Raw genomic sequence first — 18,326 nt, forward strand, 5'->3', positions numbered from 1 at the left:
CGAACCTGAGCTCTGATTATGGTCTGTGTTCGTGTCTCAGGTGAGATGATCCGGTTGCGAGCCGGACTCGAACCTGAGCTCTGATTATGGTCTGTGTTCGTGTCTCAGGTGAGATGATCCGGTTGCGAGCCGGACTTGAACCTGAGCTCTGATTATGGTCTGTGTTCGTGTCTCAGGTGAGATGATCCGGTTGCGAGCCAGACTTGAACCTGAGCTCTGATTATGGTCTGTGTTCGTGTCTGAGGTGAGATGATCCGGTTGCGAGCCGGACTCGATCCTGAGCTCTGATTATGGTCTGTGTTCGTGTATCATGTGAGATGATTGGGTTGCAAGCCGGACTCGAACCTGAGCTCTGATTATGGTCTGTGTTCGTGTCTCAGGTGAGATGATTGGGTTGCGAGCCGGACTCAAACCTGAGCTCTGATTATGGTCTGTGTTCGTGTCTTAGGTGAGATGATCCGGTTGCGAGCCGGACTCGATCCTGAGCTCTGATTATGGTCTGTGTTCGTGTCTCAGGTGAGATGATCCGGTTGCGAGCCGGACTCAAACCTGAGCTCTGATTATGGTCTGTGTTCGAGTCTTAGGTGAGATGATCCGGTTGCGAGCCGGACTCGATCCTGAGCTCTGATTATGGTCTGTGTTCGTGTCTCAGGTGAGATGATCCAGTTGCGAGCCGGACTCGAACCTGAGCTCTGATTATGGTCTGTGTTAGTGCCTCAGGTGAGATGATCCGGTTGCGAGCCGGACTCGAACCTGAGCTCTGATTATGGTCTGTGTTCGTGTCTCAGGTGAGATGATCCGGTTGCGAGCCGGACTTGAACCTGAGCTCTGATTATGGTCTGTGTTCGTGTCTCAGGTGAGATGATCCGGTTGCGAGCCAGACTTGAACCTGAGCTCTGATTATGGTCTGTGTTCGTGTCTGAGGTGAGATGATCCGGTTGCGAGCCGGACTCGATCCTGAGCTCTGATTATGGTCTGTGTTGAGATGATTGGGTTGCAAGCCGGACTCGAACCTGAGCTCTGATTATGGTCTGTGTTCGTGTCTCAGGTGAGATGATTGGGTTGCGAGCCGGACTCAAACCTGAGCTCTGATTATGGTCTGTGTTCGTGTCTTAGGTGAGATGATCCGGTTGCGAGCCGGACTCGATCCTGAGCTCTGATTATGGTCTGTGTTCGTGTCTCAGGTGAGATGATCCGGTTGCGAGCCGGACTCGAACCTGAGCTCTGATTATGGTCTGTGTTCGCGTCTCAGGTGAGATGATCCGCTAGCGAGCCGGACTCAAACCTGAGCTCTGATTATGGTCTGTGTTCGTGCCTCAGGTGAGATGATCCGGTTGCGAGCCGGACTCGAACCTGAGCTCTGATTATGGTCTGTGTTCGTGTCTCAGGTGAGATGATCCGGTTGCGAGCCGTACTCGAACCTGAGCTCTGATTATGGTCTGCTTTCGTGTCTCAGGTGAGATGATTGGGTTGCGAGCCGGACTCAAACCTGAGCTCTGATTATGGTCTGTGTTCGAGTCTTAGGTGAGATGATCCGGTTGCGAGCCGGACTCGATCCTGAGCTCTGATTATGGTCTGTGTTCGTGTCTCAGGTGAGATGATCCGGTTGCGAGCCGGACTCGATCCTGAGCTCTGATTATGGTCTGTGTTCGTGTCTCAGGTGAGATGATCCAGTTGCGAGCCGGACTCGAACCTGAGCTATGATTATGGTCTGTGTTCGCGTCTCAGGTGAGATGATCCGCTAGCGAGCCGGACTCGAACCTGAGCTCTGATTATGGTCTGTGTTCGTGCCTCAGGTGAGATGATCCGGTTGCGAGCCGGACTCGAACCTGAGCTCTGATTATGGTCTGTGTTCGTGTCTCAGGTGAGATGATCCGGTTGCGAGCCGGACTCGAACCTGAGCTCTGATTATGGTCTGTGTTCGCGTCTCAGGTGAGATGATCCGCTAGCGAGCCGGACTCGAACCTGAGCTCTGATTATGGTCTGTGTTCGTGTCTCAGGTGAGATGATCCGGTTGCGAGCCGGACTCGAACCTGAGCTCTGATTATGGTCTGTGTTCGTGTCTCAGGTGAGATGATCCGGTTGCGAGCCGGACTCGAACCTGAGCTCTGATTATGGTCTGTGTTCGTGTCTGAGGTGAGATGATCCGGTTGCAAGCCGGACTGGAACCTGAGCTCTGATTATGGTCTGTGTTCGTGTCTCAGGTGAGATGATCCGGTTGCGAGCCGGACTCGATCCTGGGCTCTGATTATGGTCTGTGTTCGTGTCTGAGGTGAGATGATCCGGTTGCAAGCCGGACTGGAACCTGAGCTCTGATTATGGTCTGTGTTCGTGTCTCAGGTGAGATGATCCGGTTGCAAGCCGGACTCGAACCTGAGCTCTGATTATGGTCTGTGTTCGTGTCTCAGGTGAGATGATCCGGTTGCGAGCCGGATTCGAACCTGAGCTTTGATTATGGTCTGTGTTCGTGTCTCAGTTGAGATGATCCGGTTGGGAGCCGGACTGGAACCTGAGCTCTGATTATGGTCTGTGTTCGTGTCTGAGGTGAGATGATCCGGTTGCGAGCCGGACTCGATCCTGAGCTCTGATTATGGTCTGTGTTCGTGTCTCAGGTGAAGTGCTGTAAATACTGGCCGGACGACACCGAGATCTACAGAGACATCAAGGTGACGCTGATCGAAACGCAGCTTCTGTCAGAGTACGTGATCAGGACGTTTGCGGTGGAGAAGGTAAGGAAGCGAAATCCCACGAAAAACGGGAAAATTCCCGTCCCGTCCCGATCCCAGATTAATGACTCCCGTTCCCTCCTACCCCTGTGGTGTTGCTTTTTGGCCGTAATCTGTCATTTACAGTAAAACATGCAGCACTGATCACAGCATGCCAATGCCCAGTTGAATAAAAACCCAAAATGTTGTTTTTGTTTAACCCCTTAACTCTAGCGGAGATATTGTCTTTTAAAGTTACGGCAGTTTATTGCCTACAAAAATGGCGGGTTTGGACTACAACGAGCTTCTTCCTGGGTTGGTGACATCATAAACCCTCACTAGTCTCCGCAGATGTGACTTCTGCCCGTAATGGGAAGGGGCGTGGCCTTAACCTGTGCTTCAGCCAATAAAAATACAGGAAACTACATTTGGCCATCTGACCAATCTAAGGCCATTGCGTTTTTCAGAGGGAGGGGCTTCAGAGAAGCGAACGAGCCGTTCAAAGCACAGACAGCGGTGTGGAATAAAGGGAGGATAGAAGAAAAATACAGCGTTTAAATAAAAAGAAGTATTAAGACATGTTATACTGCGCCCCATAAACACAACCAAGCCTAGAAAAGAAAACACAGAACCGCCGCTTTAAATGGCTGTAATTCAAGAATGCATTGGAACTCTCTGCATATTATTGCTGAAGTGAAAGCAATTCAAAATATTAAAGTATGGAAAAGTTATGGAAGTTTAAATTAACTGTAAATGAAAAATACTTTTATTTTACATAAAATATATATTTTACAAAAACATTTACTCTAAAATTACTATAAAATCAAAGCCATATGTCTAACCAAGTTGTGTTCCAAATTTGAAGTTGATATCACAAAAATTAAAGTCCCCATGAGATTTTGTTTCGGCGCAGTACCAAAAACAGCCACCGGGCGTCATTCAATTGTTTTTTATGCATTTTCCGGTAAATTTCTGTCCAAATATCACTTCCATCACAATACAGTCACCAAATATGAAACCTTGAGACTTTGACCTAATTCGGGTAAATAAAGAAAAAAGTATACACTGTGTTAATGAAACAAAACCACATAATAAATAAATAAATAAATACTCTAAACCCCGAGATGATTTACACAAACTGAGACGGTCAGAAAGCGTTAGTTTGTGCCCCACGCTCCCCTATTTGTGTAGATGGTGTCATAGTGTTATTCTGATTCCCGGTCCCGCCCACTCCCAACACCAACCCAATCACGAGATTAAAGTTGATTCTGTCTTCAGTGAAGGTGAACAGTGTGAGAATATCAGATGTGTATCAGTGTATTGGATCCGTGCATTCGGCCTTAAAGTGACAGCAGCTTTGTAACTTTTCTACGTAAGGGATAATGTCCACCCAGCCGTTTGTTATCGCAGAATAAACCCCGACAGTGATCAGGTTTAGATCTTGTGTGACTCTGAAGGGGTTTATTCTGAGATAACAACCGGCTGGGTGGACATTATCCCGCTTATTACACGGCTACTAGTCTCAAATAAATCAGACACAAAGTATTGTCTTGAGATTAAATATTTTATTAGCTCTTACGCAAAGCTTCCGCGAAGAAAAACAGTTCCAGACTGCTTTAAGCCTTTATCTATCGCTGCTAAATGTTGAGAATGAATGCTGAAAGGGTTAGTTCAGCCAAAGATGAACCCAAGCCTATGATTTACTCACCCTCAGGTCATTATAGGTGTTTATGACATTCTTCTGTCAGACAAATACAATCAGAGTTATATTTAAAAAGTCCAGGCTAACGTTAATCCCAGCAGTAGTTGGAGCTGTTTCTGAAGTCCATTAAATGCAGCTGTCCGTCAAATAACGTGCTCCACACGACTCCGATGGGTTAATAGACCCTTTTACAGCCCACGTGATCAAAGAGTTGCGTGCGCATTTTGGCAACGGAAGTGGTGTTGTTCCCTAGTGGTTCTAACGTGTCAGCAACTCCGAATGTTTATCAAAACGGTTTCCCAGCATAAAAATGTCTGGCTGTTGCGTTTTCGGTTGCACTAATCGCTATTCCACCAACGGGCTTAAGTTTTATAGGATTCCGACAGGATCACGGCCGTTTCAGAAGAACCGGCGGTACCTGTGGCTGCAGGCGAATAATGCATTGATTGGAACGAGGACATAAAAAGCATGAAAAAAAAAATCATTTGTAAAACATTTACTGCACTTGAAACTGAATTATTTATAATAAACCTCCCAACATTGGCTGCCACTGGTGTGTATAATGTACCCCCACCCCCAGATTATCATATCAATAATCACACTACTTATCAATTTCATTTGTAATGATTTTATTAATGGTTTAATTGCAAAATAACCATCTGATAAATGTATGCAAGCAACATAGTTGCTATTAAAGTACTATAGCATTACAAAATTAAACTTGTGTCGACACGAATCAATAACATCATAAAATGTAAGGAAAAGGATAAATGTACGTCTGTGTGAAGAATAAGAATAAATGTATAAAATTGTATTGGACATTCTGTACATGCCCACAGACAACGCATTCATAAGCATCCAGTGATTTATATGCTTGTCTCGGGTGTACACGCTCGGTTTCTCAACTAAATACGTATATATCCGACCACTGTATATCTGCTAACGTCTTCTCTCCACTCCACTATAGTACACGGATCTGGGAGCCGAATACCATTTGATAAAGTCAACTTTTTAAAATAACTTTCTCGGTTTGTGTTGCTCAATCCGCTCACGTAGCTTGACATGCTGCTGATTCTCGCCACTGTTTGTTGCCAAAATGTGCGCGCATACGTTGCTACGTCATCATTGTATACAAACAGTAAAAGGGTCAATAGAGCTTCTGATTCGAACCGATGCGTTTGTGTGAGAAAAATATCCATATTTAAAACTTTATAAAGGAAACCCGCCTTAAAGTCTTCCATTGTAGCCATGGCTGTTTAAGTATTTAACAGCCACAAGATGGCGCCAGCGTTAAGCACAGAAGTAGAACCGGTCAAGATAACTCGCAGTACCGAGATGAGCGGTGTGTGTTATCTGGGAATAACATACCGCTGGAATGCACGATTGACCAATCAGAATCAAGTATTTCACAGAGCCGTGTAATAAGTGAAGGTGAACAGTGTGAGAATATCAGATGTGTATCAGTGTATTGGATCCGTGCATTCGGCCTTAAAGTGACAGCAGCTTTATAAAGAGCTTTGTAACTTGTATAGAAGTATTTAAATTGAAGCATTAGTTTGTGCTTCACTTTCCCATCCCAATCACGAGATTAATGGTGATTTTTTTTTTCCCATCCCGCGGGATTCCCGGAAAAGCGAGGAGCCCATGAGATCCGCGAGATCAGCCAGTTCCACTTCACCGGCTGGCCGGACCACGGCGTCCCGTATCACGCCACGGGCCTTCTGGGCTTCGTCCGCCGGGTCAAAGCCAAGTCTCCCACTAATGCCGGACCAATCGTGGTCCACTGCAGGTATGACATCATCACCTCCGGCAGTCACATGATGCACGCTTGATCTGACTGTCCTCGCACTCTTTTTGACAAATCACGCCAGGGTTACTTCTACAGCATTTAATTAATTCATTATTTTATTTGTTTTTTTATTTCATTTAGTTACTTTATTTTTATTTTTTATTTTATATGTATATATTTATTTATTTATTTATTTATTTATTTATTGACATCCTGTTAACCTACAGCTGCGTTTGGTTGATTTTAATTGGATCTTATCTCTGGGGTTTTCTCTTTTGAACTCGATCTGTGTTTTGATTGGTCTCCTCACAGCGCGGGGGCGGGGCGAACCGGCTGCTTCATCGTGATTGACATCATGCTGGACATGGCGGAGCGCGAGGGCGTGGTCGACATCTACAACTGCGTGAGGGAGCTGAGGTCGCGCAGGGTCAACATGGTCCAGACCGAGGTTTTCCTTCTCACCTTTGACCTCTGACCTTTTCACCTTTGCCTCATTGAGCCTGTTTAGTAAACAATGTTAATGCCATTTCAGTGTGTTGCCGTGACGCCACTGCCGTCGGTTGCATTTTGATTTATATTTACAGTTTTCATCGATATTTAAAGTTAGAACAAACCCTCTTAAATCAAGATACATTTACTTCAGAAGCACAATGACATCTATCTATCTATCTATCTATCTATCTATCTATCTATCTATCTATCTATCTATCTATCTATCTATCTATCTATCTATCTATCTATCTATCTATCTATCTATCTATCTATCTATCTATCTATCTATCTATCTATCTATCTATCTATCTATCATCCATCCATCATCTTTGCATCCATCCATCCATCCATCCATCCATCCATCCATCCATCCATCCATCCATCCATCCATCATCTTTGCATCCATCCTTCCATCCATCCATCATCTTTGCATCCATCTATCCATCATCTTTGCATCCATCCATCCATCCTTCCATCCATCCATCATCTTTGCATCCATCTATCCATCATCTTTGCATCCATCCTTCCATCCATCCATCATCTTTGCATCCATCTATCCATCATCTTTGCATCCATCCATCCATCCTTCCATCCATCCATCATCTTTGCATCCATCTATCCATCATCTTTGCATCCATCCATCCACCCATCCATCATCTTTGCATCCATCCATCCATCATCTTTGCATCCATCCATCCATCCATCCATCCAGCCATCCATCCATCAAGCCATCCATCCATCCATCCATCCATCCATCATCTTTGCATCCATCCATCCACCCATCCATCATCTTTGCATCCATCCATCCATCCATCCATCCATCCATCCATCCATCCAGCCATCCATCCAGCCATCCATCCATCCATCCATCCATCCATCCATCCATCCATCTCCAGTAAATGTGTCTTGATTTCAGAATGTTTAGATATTTGTGCTGGAGAACGAGACAGAAACAAGGCTCTCTGAGGAAGGACTTTTTTTTTTTTTTAGCAGTGTAATTAAGTTTTATTCTATTCCGCTGTGCCGTCTTGCCTTAAAAACAGAGATAAAAACAGGCATGAATGCACAAAGAGGCTTTTAGAACAGAAACGAGTGCGAGTGTTAAAGCGCCGTAAATGCTCTCGAGTCCTCCTGATTCCAGCACGCCAAACACCGCTGCCATCTTAACCCATTCACATCGCATAAACACTCAACATCACACACTCCCTTAGAAGAGCCGGAAGTGTGTGTGTGTGTGTGTGTGTGTGTGTGTGTGTGTGTGTGTGTGTGTGCAGATGAAGATCTCTCCGGCGTCCTGAACGCTCGCCATCTGGAGCAGATTTAGAACACATTACGTGTTTCATAGGCGACGTTTGGGGTGGTATTTTGGTAACGTTTGCCTGATTCATCCTCCTTAAGTTCAGTGACCTTCAGAGGCGTGTGTGTGTGTGTGTGTGTGTGTGTGTGTGTGTCCCTCGCAGGTGTTTTGACGCGCTCTCTCGCCCTACAGGCTCTTCTTACCTTTTTCCGAATGTGTTTGAACCGTCACTGATCATTTGAGTCGCTCATTAAAGCAGCGCGTCGTTTTGTTTTCACGCACGGCTTGCGTTCTGGAAAGGTCGAAGTTCGCGGCACATGCCTAATCCGAGACGCGCTGACCCCGTCCTCAGTGACAGGCCAAGATGGTTTGGAAATGTCACTTCAGCTGAGATTTCCATCAAGCGCTGGAGTCGCTGGAGCAAAAGCTTCTGATTTCATGATGATTCGCGGCTAATAAAGTCTTTAGCGTCACACTCTTCACCAATCATTCTCATGCTCAGAACACGCTCGTGATTAGCGGATATCCCCGGATATATATATGGGGAAAAGTGATTTTGGTAACACTTTATAATGCGGCTGCAGTAATATTCATTAATTCCTGCTTAACTAGTGCACAGATAATGATGAGTTAATGACTGACTGATGAAGAACTACACATTTATTAATGATTATCAGCAACTAATGAACATTCATCATCATTAATAGATTAAATAATCATTACATTGTTATTCGTTAAATGTGTCATAATGTGTTAATTCCTTAATAACATATTATATCAACTAATAATGTAAATGAACGTGTTAATTACCACAACGGGTCAAAGCTTTGCGTTTCAGCTTCCAGTGTCTGCTGTAATGAATCATCAGCTGATGAGTTATAAAGGGTTCATAATGTTCTGACTTTACTTGTTGAGGCTCATGACTATTAACTAATTGATTAAGTAATATGTAATTAAGGATATGGGTTTTAAATTAGTTAATAGTTGTGTGCCCCAACAAGTCATAACATAATGAAACCTTTATAAATCATTAGTTAAATTTGATCTGTACATTGAATTCAAATAAGACACTATAGGGATGTTACCGATCAAATTAAATAATTTACTCTGAAAAATTACAACTGCATTAAATAATGTTATGAGATTTGTACTTTTGGATAGATTATACATTTTAGAAAGTATGTTTAAACATGAAACTAAACCACCAGTAGGGGGCAGCAGGTGAGTCTTAATGAGTGAGTCATTGAGTCGATTCATCCAAACGATTCATTCAAACGATTCATTTAAACGGCTGACTCATTCAAGAATGAGGCAGTCGTTTACAAACAGGTTATTAAATCTTTGATTCAACTGATTCATTCAAACACTGAATCATTCAGTAACACACTCACACAAACACACACACACACACACACACACACACACACAAACACACACACACACACACACGTTATGGTTCTGCTGTTTGGAACTATTTTCGCTGCTGAAATAGAACAAAAAAAGTCAATATTGCATCTAAATGTAAGTGACGTGATGTTCATTTGTTTATGGAGCTGTCATATGAATCCAGTGTCAGTTTCAGCTGTGATGATCTTCAGGAACACACACTCATGGTCATGTGATGCTGTTTAACTGTATAATATGTTCTAAATATAAAAACAACATTGTGAATGTTTAGCTCAGTGTCTCATGTGGTGTGATTTCTCCTCGAGTGTTAACAGCGCCACTATTATCCACTATAATTGATAGCCTCTGTGATTTTATTTCTACACACACACCTCGTCTTATGTCGTGTATATGCGGTGTTATCCGTGTGGATATTTGAGTGGATCTGATTTATTTCGGATGAGTTGAGTGAGCCGCTCTGGATCTGTGTTCTTGTCGTTGTCAGGAGCAGTACGTCTTCATCCATGACGCCATTTTGGAGGCGTGTCTCTGCGGCGACACCACTATCCCAGCCAATCAGCTGCGCTCGGTTTACTACGACATGAACCGATTGGACCCTCAGACCAACTCCAGTCCAATCAAAGAGGAGTTCAGGGTGAGTGTGTGTGTGTGTGTGTGTGTGTGTGTGTGTGTGTGTGTGTGTGTGTGCGTGCGTGCGTGCGTGAGTGCGTGCGTGAGTGCGTGCGTGTGAGTGTTCATCATCATCAGTTATTTGATAAGGCCGATATTGGAAACAGAAAATATCCATCCATCCATCCATCCATCCATCCTTCTTTCCATCCATCCATCCATCCATCCATCCATCCATCCTTCTTTCCATCCATCCTTCTTTCCATCCATCCATCCATCCATCCATCCATCCTTCTTTCCATCCATCCATCCATCCTTCTTTCCATCCATCCATCCATCCTTCTTTCCATCCATCCATCCATCCATCCATCCATCCATCCATCCATCCTTCTTTCCATCCATCCATCCATCCATCCATCCATCCATCCATCCATCCATCCATCCATCCTTCTTTCCATCCATCCTTCTTTCCATCCATCCATCCATCCATCCATCTTTCCAAAAAAAAGGCTCTCAAGCCAACATCAATGTTGTGTGTGTGTGTGTGTGTGTGTGTGTGTGTGTGTGTGTGTGTGTTGTCAGACTCTGAACATGGTGACTCCGACTCTGCGCGTGGAGGACTGTAGCATCGCTCTGCTGCCGCGGAACCACGAGAAGAACCGCTGCATGGACGTGCTCCCTCCGGACCGCTGCCTGCCCTTCCTCATCACCATCGACGGGGAGAGCAGCAACTACATCAACGCCGCACTCATGGACGTACGTCTCACACACACACACACACACACACACACACACACACACACACACACACACACACACACACACACACACACACACACACACACACACACACACACAGAGCAGCAACTACATCAACGCCGCACTCATGGACGTACGTCTCACACACTCACACACACATACACACACACACACACACACACACACACATACACACACACACAGAGCAGCAACTACATCAACGCCGCACTCATGGACGTACGTCTCACACACTCACACACACACACTAGGGGTTGAACGACTTTCATTTTTTTAAAGTCGACATTTATGTGATGAAAGTCGAGTTGACGTCGACTAGTCGCTGATGACGTCATTAATGAAAAATAAAATAAACCTGAACCTTGAGCTGAGACTCGAACTCGGGTCTTCTTGTGCACGGCAGATTTGACACAGCGCTGCCCATGAGGTTATCGCTCCTACATCACAGCTTCTGCATCAGCTCTGTTGTCTTATGGTCGTTATATTTCTCACAGATTTCTGCTCGTTCTGAATAAGATACGGATAAAGAAGCACAATAAAGATTACATGAATATGAAGGCATTAGTGAGTGATTAACTCTACCTGCCGCGTCTCTACTAATAGTGAAGCTGTGAGTTTAGTTATCAAGAAATATATGCTAGAAAGTTTCAGTTTCTAAGCCATTTTACTGATAAATCACAGAACAGTGTTGATACATTTCTACGCTACTGAAGGGTTGTGTGTGTGTGTGTGTGTGTGTGTGTGTGTGTGTGTGTGTGTGTGTGTGTGTGTGTGTGTGTGTGTGTGTGTGTGTGTGTGTGTGTGTGTGTGTGTGTGTGTTGTAATGCAGCACTCGTTAGCGCGATGATTAACTCGCGTGTACAATAAGCGTGCATTCTCCCGATCAGTTCTGAGCATCCAGATGGTAATCAAACATGTCTTGTGGAGAGCTCTCGGAGGATGCATTTATTTGTCATGTTTAACTGTTGAAAGCAGAGCCTGTGTGTCAGGAATTGTTTATCCTGTAGCGCCCTCTATAGGCAGCGACTAGGCGACGTCAAGCTTAAAGGGTCAGGACAGAGCATTAAGGTCGACTAGTCGGTGAAACCCCTAAAATATTTATATTTGAAACATTGAACAAGTGGATGATTGCTTTGAGTGTTCTGTAGTGTAATCAGTTTCTGAGCGGTAAGATGTCCAGAATAATAATCATAACTGTGTGTTAATAGGCCAGAGGAGAACTGAGTCTGGTTTCTCTAAGGGTTATTTTACTATGGAGATTCAATCAACTTTATTTATATAGTGCTCTTACAATCACGATTGTGTCAAAGCAGCTTCAGTGTCAAACAGGACAATACTGCAACAAAATTAGATTTGGCTGGTCGACTAGTCGGTGCAACCCCTAACACTCTCACACACACACACACACACACACACACACACACACACACACACACACACACACACACACTCATGACCTGTCCTGTGTGTGTGTGTGTGTCTCTCAGAGCTATAAGCAGCCGTCGGCCTTCATCGTTACTCAGCATCCTCTGCCCAACACGGTGAAGGACTTCTGGAGGCTGGTGCTGGACTATCACTGCACGTCTATCGTCATGCTGAACGACGTGGACCCCGCGCAGGTCAGTTCATATGTGTGTGTGTGTGAGAGAGAGTATACCCCGCACAGGTCAGTCCATATGTGTGTGTGTGAGAGAGAGAGTATACCCCGCACAGGTCAGTCCATATGTGTGTGTGTGAGAGAGAGTATACCCCGCACAGGTCAGTTCATATGTGTGTGTGTGAGAGAGAGAGTATACCCCGCACAGGTCAGTCCATATGTGTGTGTGTGTGAGAGAGAGTATACCCCGCACAGGTCAGTTCATATGTGTGTGTGTGTGAGAGAGAGTATACCCCGCACAGGTCAGTCCATATGTGTGTGTGTGTGAGAGAGAGTATACCCCGCGCAGGTCAGTCCATATGTGTGTGTGTGTGAGAGAGAGTATACCCCGCACAGGTCAGTCCATATGTGTGTGTGTGTGAGAGAGAGTATACCCCGCACAGGTCAGTCCATATGTGTGTGTGTGTGAGAGAGAGTATACCCCGCGCAGGTCAGTCCATATGTGTGTGTGTGTGTGTGTGTGTGTGTGTGTGAGAGAGAGAGTATACCCCGCACAGGTCAGTTCATATGTGTGTGTGTGAGAGAGAGAGTATACCCCGCACAGGTCAGTCCATATGTGTGTGTGTGAGAGAGAGAGTATACCCCGCACAGGTCAGTTCATATGTGTGTGTGTGTGAGAGAGAGAGTATACCCCGCACAGGTCAGTTCATATGTGTGTGTGTGTGAGAGAGAGAGTATACCCCGCACAGGTCAGTTCATATGTGTGTGTGTGAGAGAGAGAGTATACCCCGCACAGGTCAGTCCATATGTGTGTGTGTGAGAGAGAGAGTATACCCCGCACAGGTCAGTCCATATGTGTGTGTGTGAGAGAGAGTATACCCCGCACAGGTCAGTCCATATGTGTGTGTGTGTGTGTGTGAGAGAGAGAGTATACCCCGCACAGGTCAGTCCATATGTGTGTGTGTGTGAGAGAGAGAGTATACCCCGCACAGGTCAGTCCATATGTGTGTGTGTGTGTGTGTGAGAGAGAGAGTATACCCCGCACAGGTCAGTCCATATGTGTGTGTGTGAGAGAGAGAGAGTATACCCCGCGCAGGTCAGTCCATATGTGTGTGTGTGTGTGTGTGTGAGAGAGAGAGTATACCCCGCGCAGGTCAGTCCATATGTGTGTGTGTGTGAGAATGCGAGTGTGTGTTTGTGTGTGTGAGAGAGAGAGTATACCCCGCGCAGGTCAGTCCATATGTGTGTGTGTGAGAGAGAGAGTATACCCCGCACAGGTCAGTCCATATGTGTGTGTGTGTGTGTGTGTGAGAGAGAGAGTATACCCCGCGCAGGTCAGTCCATATGTGTGTGTGTGTGTGTGTGTGTGTGTGAGAGAGAGAGTATACCCCGCGCAGGTCAGTCCATATGTGTGTGTGTGTGAGAATGCGAGTGTGTGTTTGTGTGTGTGAGAGAGAGAGTATACCCCGCGCAGGTCAGTCCATATGTGTGTGTGTGAGAGAGAGAGTATACCCCGCACAGGTCAGTCCATATGTGTGTGTGTGAGAGAGAGAGTATACCCCGCGCAGGTCAGTCCATATGTGTGTGTGTGAGAGAGAGAGTATACCCCGCACAGGTCAGTCCATATGTGTGTGTGTGAGAGAGAGAGTATACCCCGCACAGGTCAGTCCATATGTGTGTGTGTGAGAGAGAGAGTATACCCCGCACAGGTCAGTCCATATGTGTGTGTGTGAGAGAGAGAGTATACCCCGCACAGGTCAGTTCATATGTGTGTGTGTGAGAGAGAGAGTATACCCCGCACAGGTCAGTCCATATGTGTGTGTGTGTGTGTGTGTGAGAGTATACCCCGCACAGGTCAGTCCATATGTGTGTGTGTGTGAGAGAGAGAGTATACCCCGCACAGGTCAGTCCATATGTGTGTGTGTGTGTGTGTGTGTGAGAGTATACCCCGCACAGGTCAGTCCATATGTGTGTGTGTGAGAGAGAGAGTATACCCCGCACAGGTCAGTCCATATGTGTGTGTGTGAGAGAGAGAGTATACCCCGCACAGGTCAGTCCATATGTGTGTGTGTGAGAGAGAGAGTATACCCCGCACAGGTCAGTCCATATGTGTGTGTGTGAGAGAGAGAGTATACCCCGCACAGGTCAGTCCATATGTGTGTGTGTGAGAGAGAGAGTATACCCCGCACAGGTCAGTCCATATGTGTGTGTGTGTGAGAGAGAGAGTATAACCCGCACAGGTCAGTCCATATGTGTGTGTGTGTGAGAATGCGAGTGTGTGTTTGTGTGTGTGAGAGAGAGAGTATACCCCGCGCAGGTCAGTCCATATGTGTGTGTGTGAGAGAGAGTATACCCCGCACAGGTCAGTCCATATGTGTGTGTGTGTGAGAGAGAGAGTATAACCCGCACAGGTCAGTCCATATGTGTGTGTGTGAGAGAGAGAGTATACCCCGCACAGGTCAGTCCATATGTGTGTGTGTGAGAGAGAGAGTATACCCCGCGCAGGTCAGTCCATATGTGTGTGTGTGAGAATGCGAGTGTGTGTTTGTGTGTGTGTGTGAGAGTATACCCCGCGCAGGTCAGTCCATATGTGTGTGTGTGAGAATGTGAGTGTGTGTTTGTGTGTGTGTGTGAGAGTATACCCCGCGCAGGTCAGTCCATATGTGTGTGTGTGAGAATGCGAGTGTGTGTTTGTGTGTGTGTGTGAGAGTATACCCCGCGCAGGTCAGTCCATATGTGTGTGTGTGAGAATGCGAGTGTGTGTGTGTGTGTGTGTGTGTGTGTGTGAGTGAGAGTATTCCCCGCGCAGGTCAGTCCATATGTGTGTGTGTGAGAATGCGAGTGTGTGTTTGTGTGTGTGTGTGTGTGTGAGAGAGTATACCCCGCGCAGGTCAGTCCATATGTGTGTGTGTGTGAGAATGCGAGTGTGTGTTTGTGTGTGTGTGTGAGAGTATTCCCCGCGCAGGTCAGTCCATATGTGTGTGTGTGAGAATGCGAGTGTGTGTTTGTGTGTGTGTGTGTGTGTGTGAGAGTATTCCCCGCGCAGGTCAGTCCATATGTGTGTGTGTGTGAGAGTATACCCCGCGCAGGTCAGTCCATATGTGTGTGTGTGAGAATGCGAGTGTGTGTGTGTGTGTGTGTGTGTGTGTGAGAGTATACCCCGCGCAGGTCAGTCCATATGTGTGTGTGTGAGAATGCGAGTGTGTGTGTGTGTGTGTGTGTGTGTGTGAGAGTATACCCCGCGCAGGTCAGTCCATATGTGTGTGTGTGAGAATGCGAGTGTGTGTTTGTGTGTGTGTGTGAGAGTATACCCCGCGCAGGTCAGTCCATATGTGTGTGTGTGAGAATGTGAGTGTGTGTTTGTGTGTGTGTGTGAGAGTATACCCCGCGCAGGTCAGTCCATATGTGTGTGTGTGAGAATGCGAGTGTGTGTTTGTGTGTGTGTGTGAGAGTATACCCCGCGCAGGTCAGTCCATATGTGTGTGTGTGAGAATGTGAGTGTGTGTTTGTGTGTGTGTGTGAGAGTATACCCCGCGCAGGTCAGTCCATATGTGTGTGTGTGAGAATGCGAGTGTGTGTTTGTGTGTGTGTGTGAGAGTATTCCCCGCGCAGGTCAGTCCATATGTGTGTGTGTGAGAATGTGAGTGTGTGTTTGTGTGTGTGTGTGAGAGTATACCCCGCGCAGGTCAGTCCATATGTGTGTGTGTGAGAATGCGAGTGTGTGTTTGTGTGTGTGTGTTTATATTTAGTCCGAGAGCGTATGCAAGTGTATGCACACTATACTGTCCATGTCCAGAAAGGGAATAAAAACATCATCACAGTAGTCCATATGAGACATCAGTGGGTTAATTAGAGTCTCTTGAAGCATCCAAAATACATTTGGGTCCAAAAATAACAAAAACTACGACTTTATTCAGCATTGGCTTCTCTTCCGCGTTTGTGTTCAATCCTCAAATAAAGATTCAAACGGTTATGAATCAGTGAATCGATTCATGATTCGGATCGCGTGTCAAACTGCTGAAATCACGAGACATCGGCGATCCGAATCATGAGTCAATTCGCTGATTCATAACCGTTTGAATCTTTATTTGAGGATTGAAGACAAACGCGGAAGAGATTATGAGTGTGTGTTTGAGACAGTGATGAGTGTGTGTTTGAGACAGTGATTAAGATTCATGTGTGTGTGTGTGTGTGTGTGTGTGTGTGTGTGTGTGTGTGTGTGTGTGTGTGTGTGGGGACAGACGCCTCGGGCTCTGTCAGAGCAGCCCCGGATCAAAGTGTAGAGAGAAACTGAAGCCCATGAAGCCCTCAGCACACACACACACACACACACACACACACACACACACACACACACACATCATCCTGTGTTTGCTTTTAATTGACTTCAAGAGTGATCAGAAGAGCAAACATTTCACACAAACACTTAACGCGTGTAAGAAGTGAAGGCATGTTTTATCACTGTTTATCACAAAACCATATTTGATCATTCTCATTTTTATGCACCAGTGTGTCATAAACAACAGAATTTACCTACAGATAATTATATTAAACATTTCAATGAAAAAACACAAACGACTGATATTGAGTGGAGAACCGGCCACAGGGTCATGGGCGGCCAAGGCTCATCGATGCACGTGGCGAGCGAAGATAGACGGTCAAAGAAATGGACGGAGCGTTCCCATCGACGTCAACGGCGGAAAATGAAGTCAATCAGAGGCACTCACTTCCTGATGGCCGAGCGAACTGCAGGCTCAGACTGAGATTGAGGACGTAGTGTGTGTGTGTGTGTGTGTGTGTGTGTGTGTGTGTGTGTGTGTGTGTGTGTGTGTGTGTGTGTGTGTGTGTGTGTGTGTGTGTGTGTGTGTGTGTGTGTGTGTGTGTGAGGACGTAGATGTGTCGTGAGCCTCCTGTCTGACAGCTGTAGGTCTTCTAGTAGTTGTGGAAAGTGAAATCTGAATCCCGTTGTTTAAATATTTTCTCCCGTTGCTTTTGGCTCACTATGGGCTTCTCCCCATTCTTCCCCCTAGACTTTATCAGACTTTATGTCTCCACGTCCCCCCGACGGCCTCTAAAGCCCCTTTCACACTGCGATTCCGGCAAATCCACGGATAATGTGACCCGGCATTTGTTCCCGGGCCGCTAGATTTGGTCCATTCTCACTGCCAGCGAAATACCGTAATATGTGCGCTTTCACACACAACCCGTAACGGTCCCGGGTCGAGTCGACACGTGACATCCTGATGTGACGTATAACGGCGAGCGATCTCCGCTTCAGCGCGGATAGTAAGGAGCTCCGTGGTCTCGACTTGTGTCCAGTTTGCGCTCATTTCTGCTTGTTTGATTTTAGTTTCTTTTGTATACGAACACTCTCTGCGTTTAAAACACCGACGAGCTCTTCTGGCACTGCAGGGTTGTGTTATTGAAGAAACAAGCTCTAGGAGTCGCACGATAACTACACACACGTTGCGGCATTAGTTTCGGCTTTTGTTCACACAGCGCTCGTCCCGGGTCGAACCCCGCAAGGTTACTAGGTCCCCGACCCGGGTCGAATTCGGTAAATCAATCCCGGGACGTGGTGCTTTCACACAGAAGGCGACCCGGCAATGCTCCGGGAATATTGCGGGTCCGACGTGCAGTGTGAAAGGGGCTTTAGACAGTAAAGATTGCCTGCGAGCGTCTCCTCAGGTCTATACAGTAATTTCTCAACTGTGCGACAGGGTCGCGTTGGTTATGACGCAATCGTTAGCCTATTTTTACAAAAACAGCTTCTGCGGGGCGATAGTGTAAGATACAAGGTAACGGAGCCTTTTATGCATTGTCGTGTTTCTTTAGAAATAAACACTGGACAAATGGAGTCTTTAAACGCCTCTGATGTAAAGTTATTCACTGTCAAAGTGACGCAAAAATGAATGGGAGTCAATGGGATGCTAACAGCAGGTGATGGCTTG

General features: G+C 46.1%; 1 protein-coding gene across 3 annotated transcripts in view; it reads left to right on the top strand.

Moving 5' to 3' along the window:
* The window catches only part of LOC137089340 (receptor-type tyrosine-protein phosphatase mu-like), a 255,243-nt gene that overhangs the window by 226,752 nt on the left and 10,165 nt on the right, over nucleotides 1-18,326 (top strand). For all 3 annotated transcript variants that reach the window (XM_067452908.1, XM_067452910.1, XM_067452909.1), the window contains 6 exons: nucleotides 2,613-2,729; nucleotides 6,042-6,196; nucleotides 6,509-6,644; nucleotides 9,877-10,026; nucleotides 10,584-10,757; nucleotides 12,266-12,397. In XM_067452908.1, coding sequence (XP_067309009.1) covers nucleotides 2,613-2,729; nucleotides 6,042-6,196; nucleotides 6,509-6,644; nucleotides 9,877-10,026; nucleotides 10,584-10,757; nucleotides 12,266-12,397 — 864 coding nt within the window. The remainder of the gene's footprint in view (nucleotides 1-2,612; nucleotides 2,730-6,041; nucleotides 6,197-6,508; nucleotides 6,645-9,876; nucleotides 10,027-10,583; nucleotides 10,758-12,265; nucleotides 12,398-18,326) is intronic.

The sequence above is a fragment of the Pseudorasbora parva genome, chromosome 9 (genome assembly GCF_024679245.1).
Source record: "Pseudorasbora parva isolate DD20220531a chromosome 9, ASM2467924v1, whole genome shotgun sequence".
NCBI classification, from domain to species: Eukaryota; Metazoa; Chordata; class Actinopteri; order Cypriniformes; family Gobionidae; genus Pseudorasbora; species Pseudorasbora parva.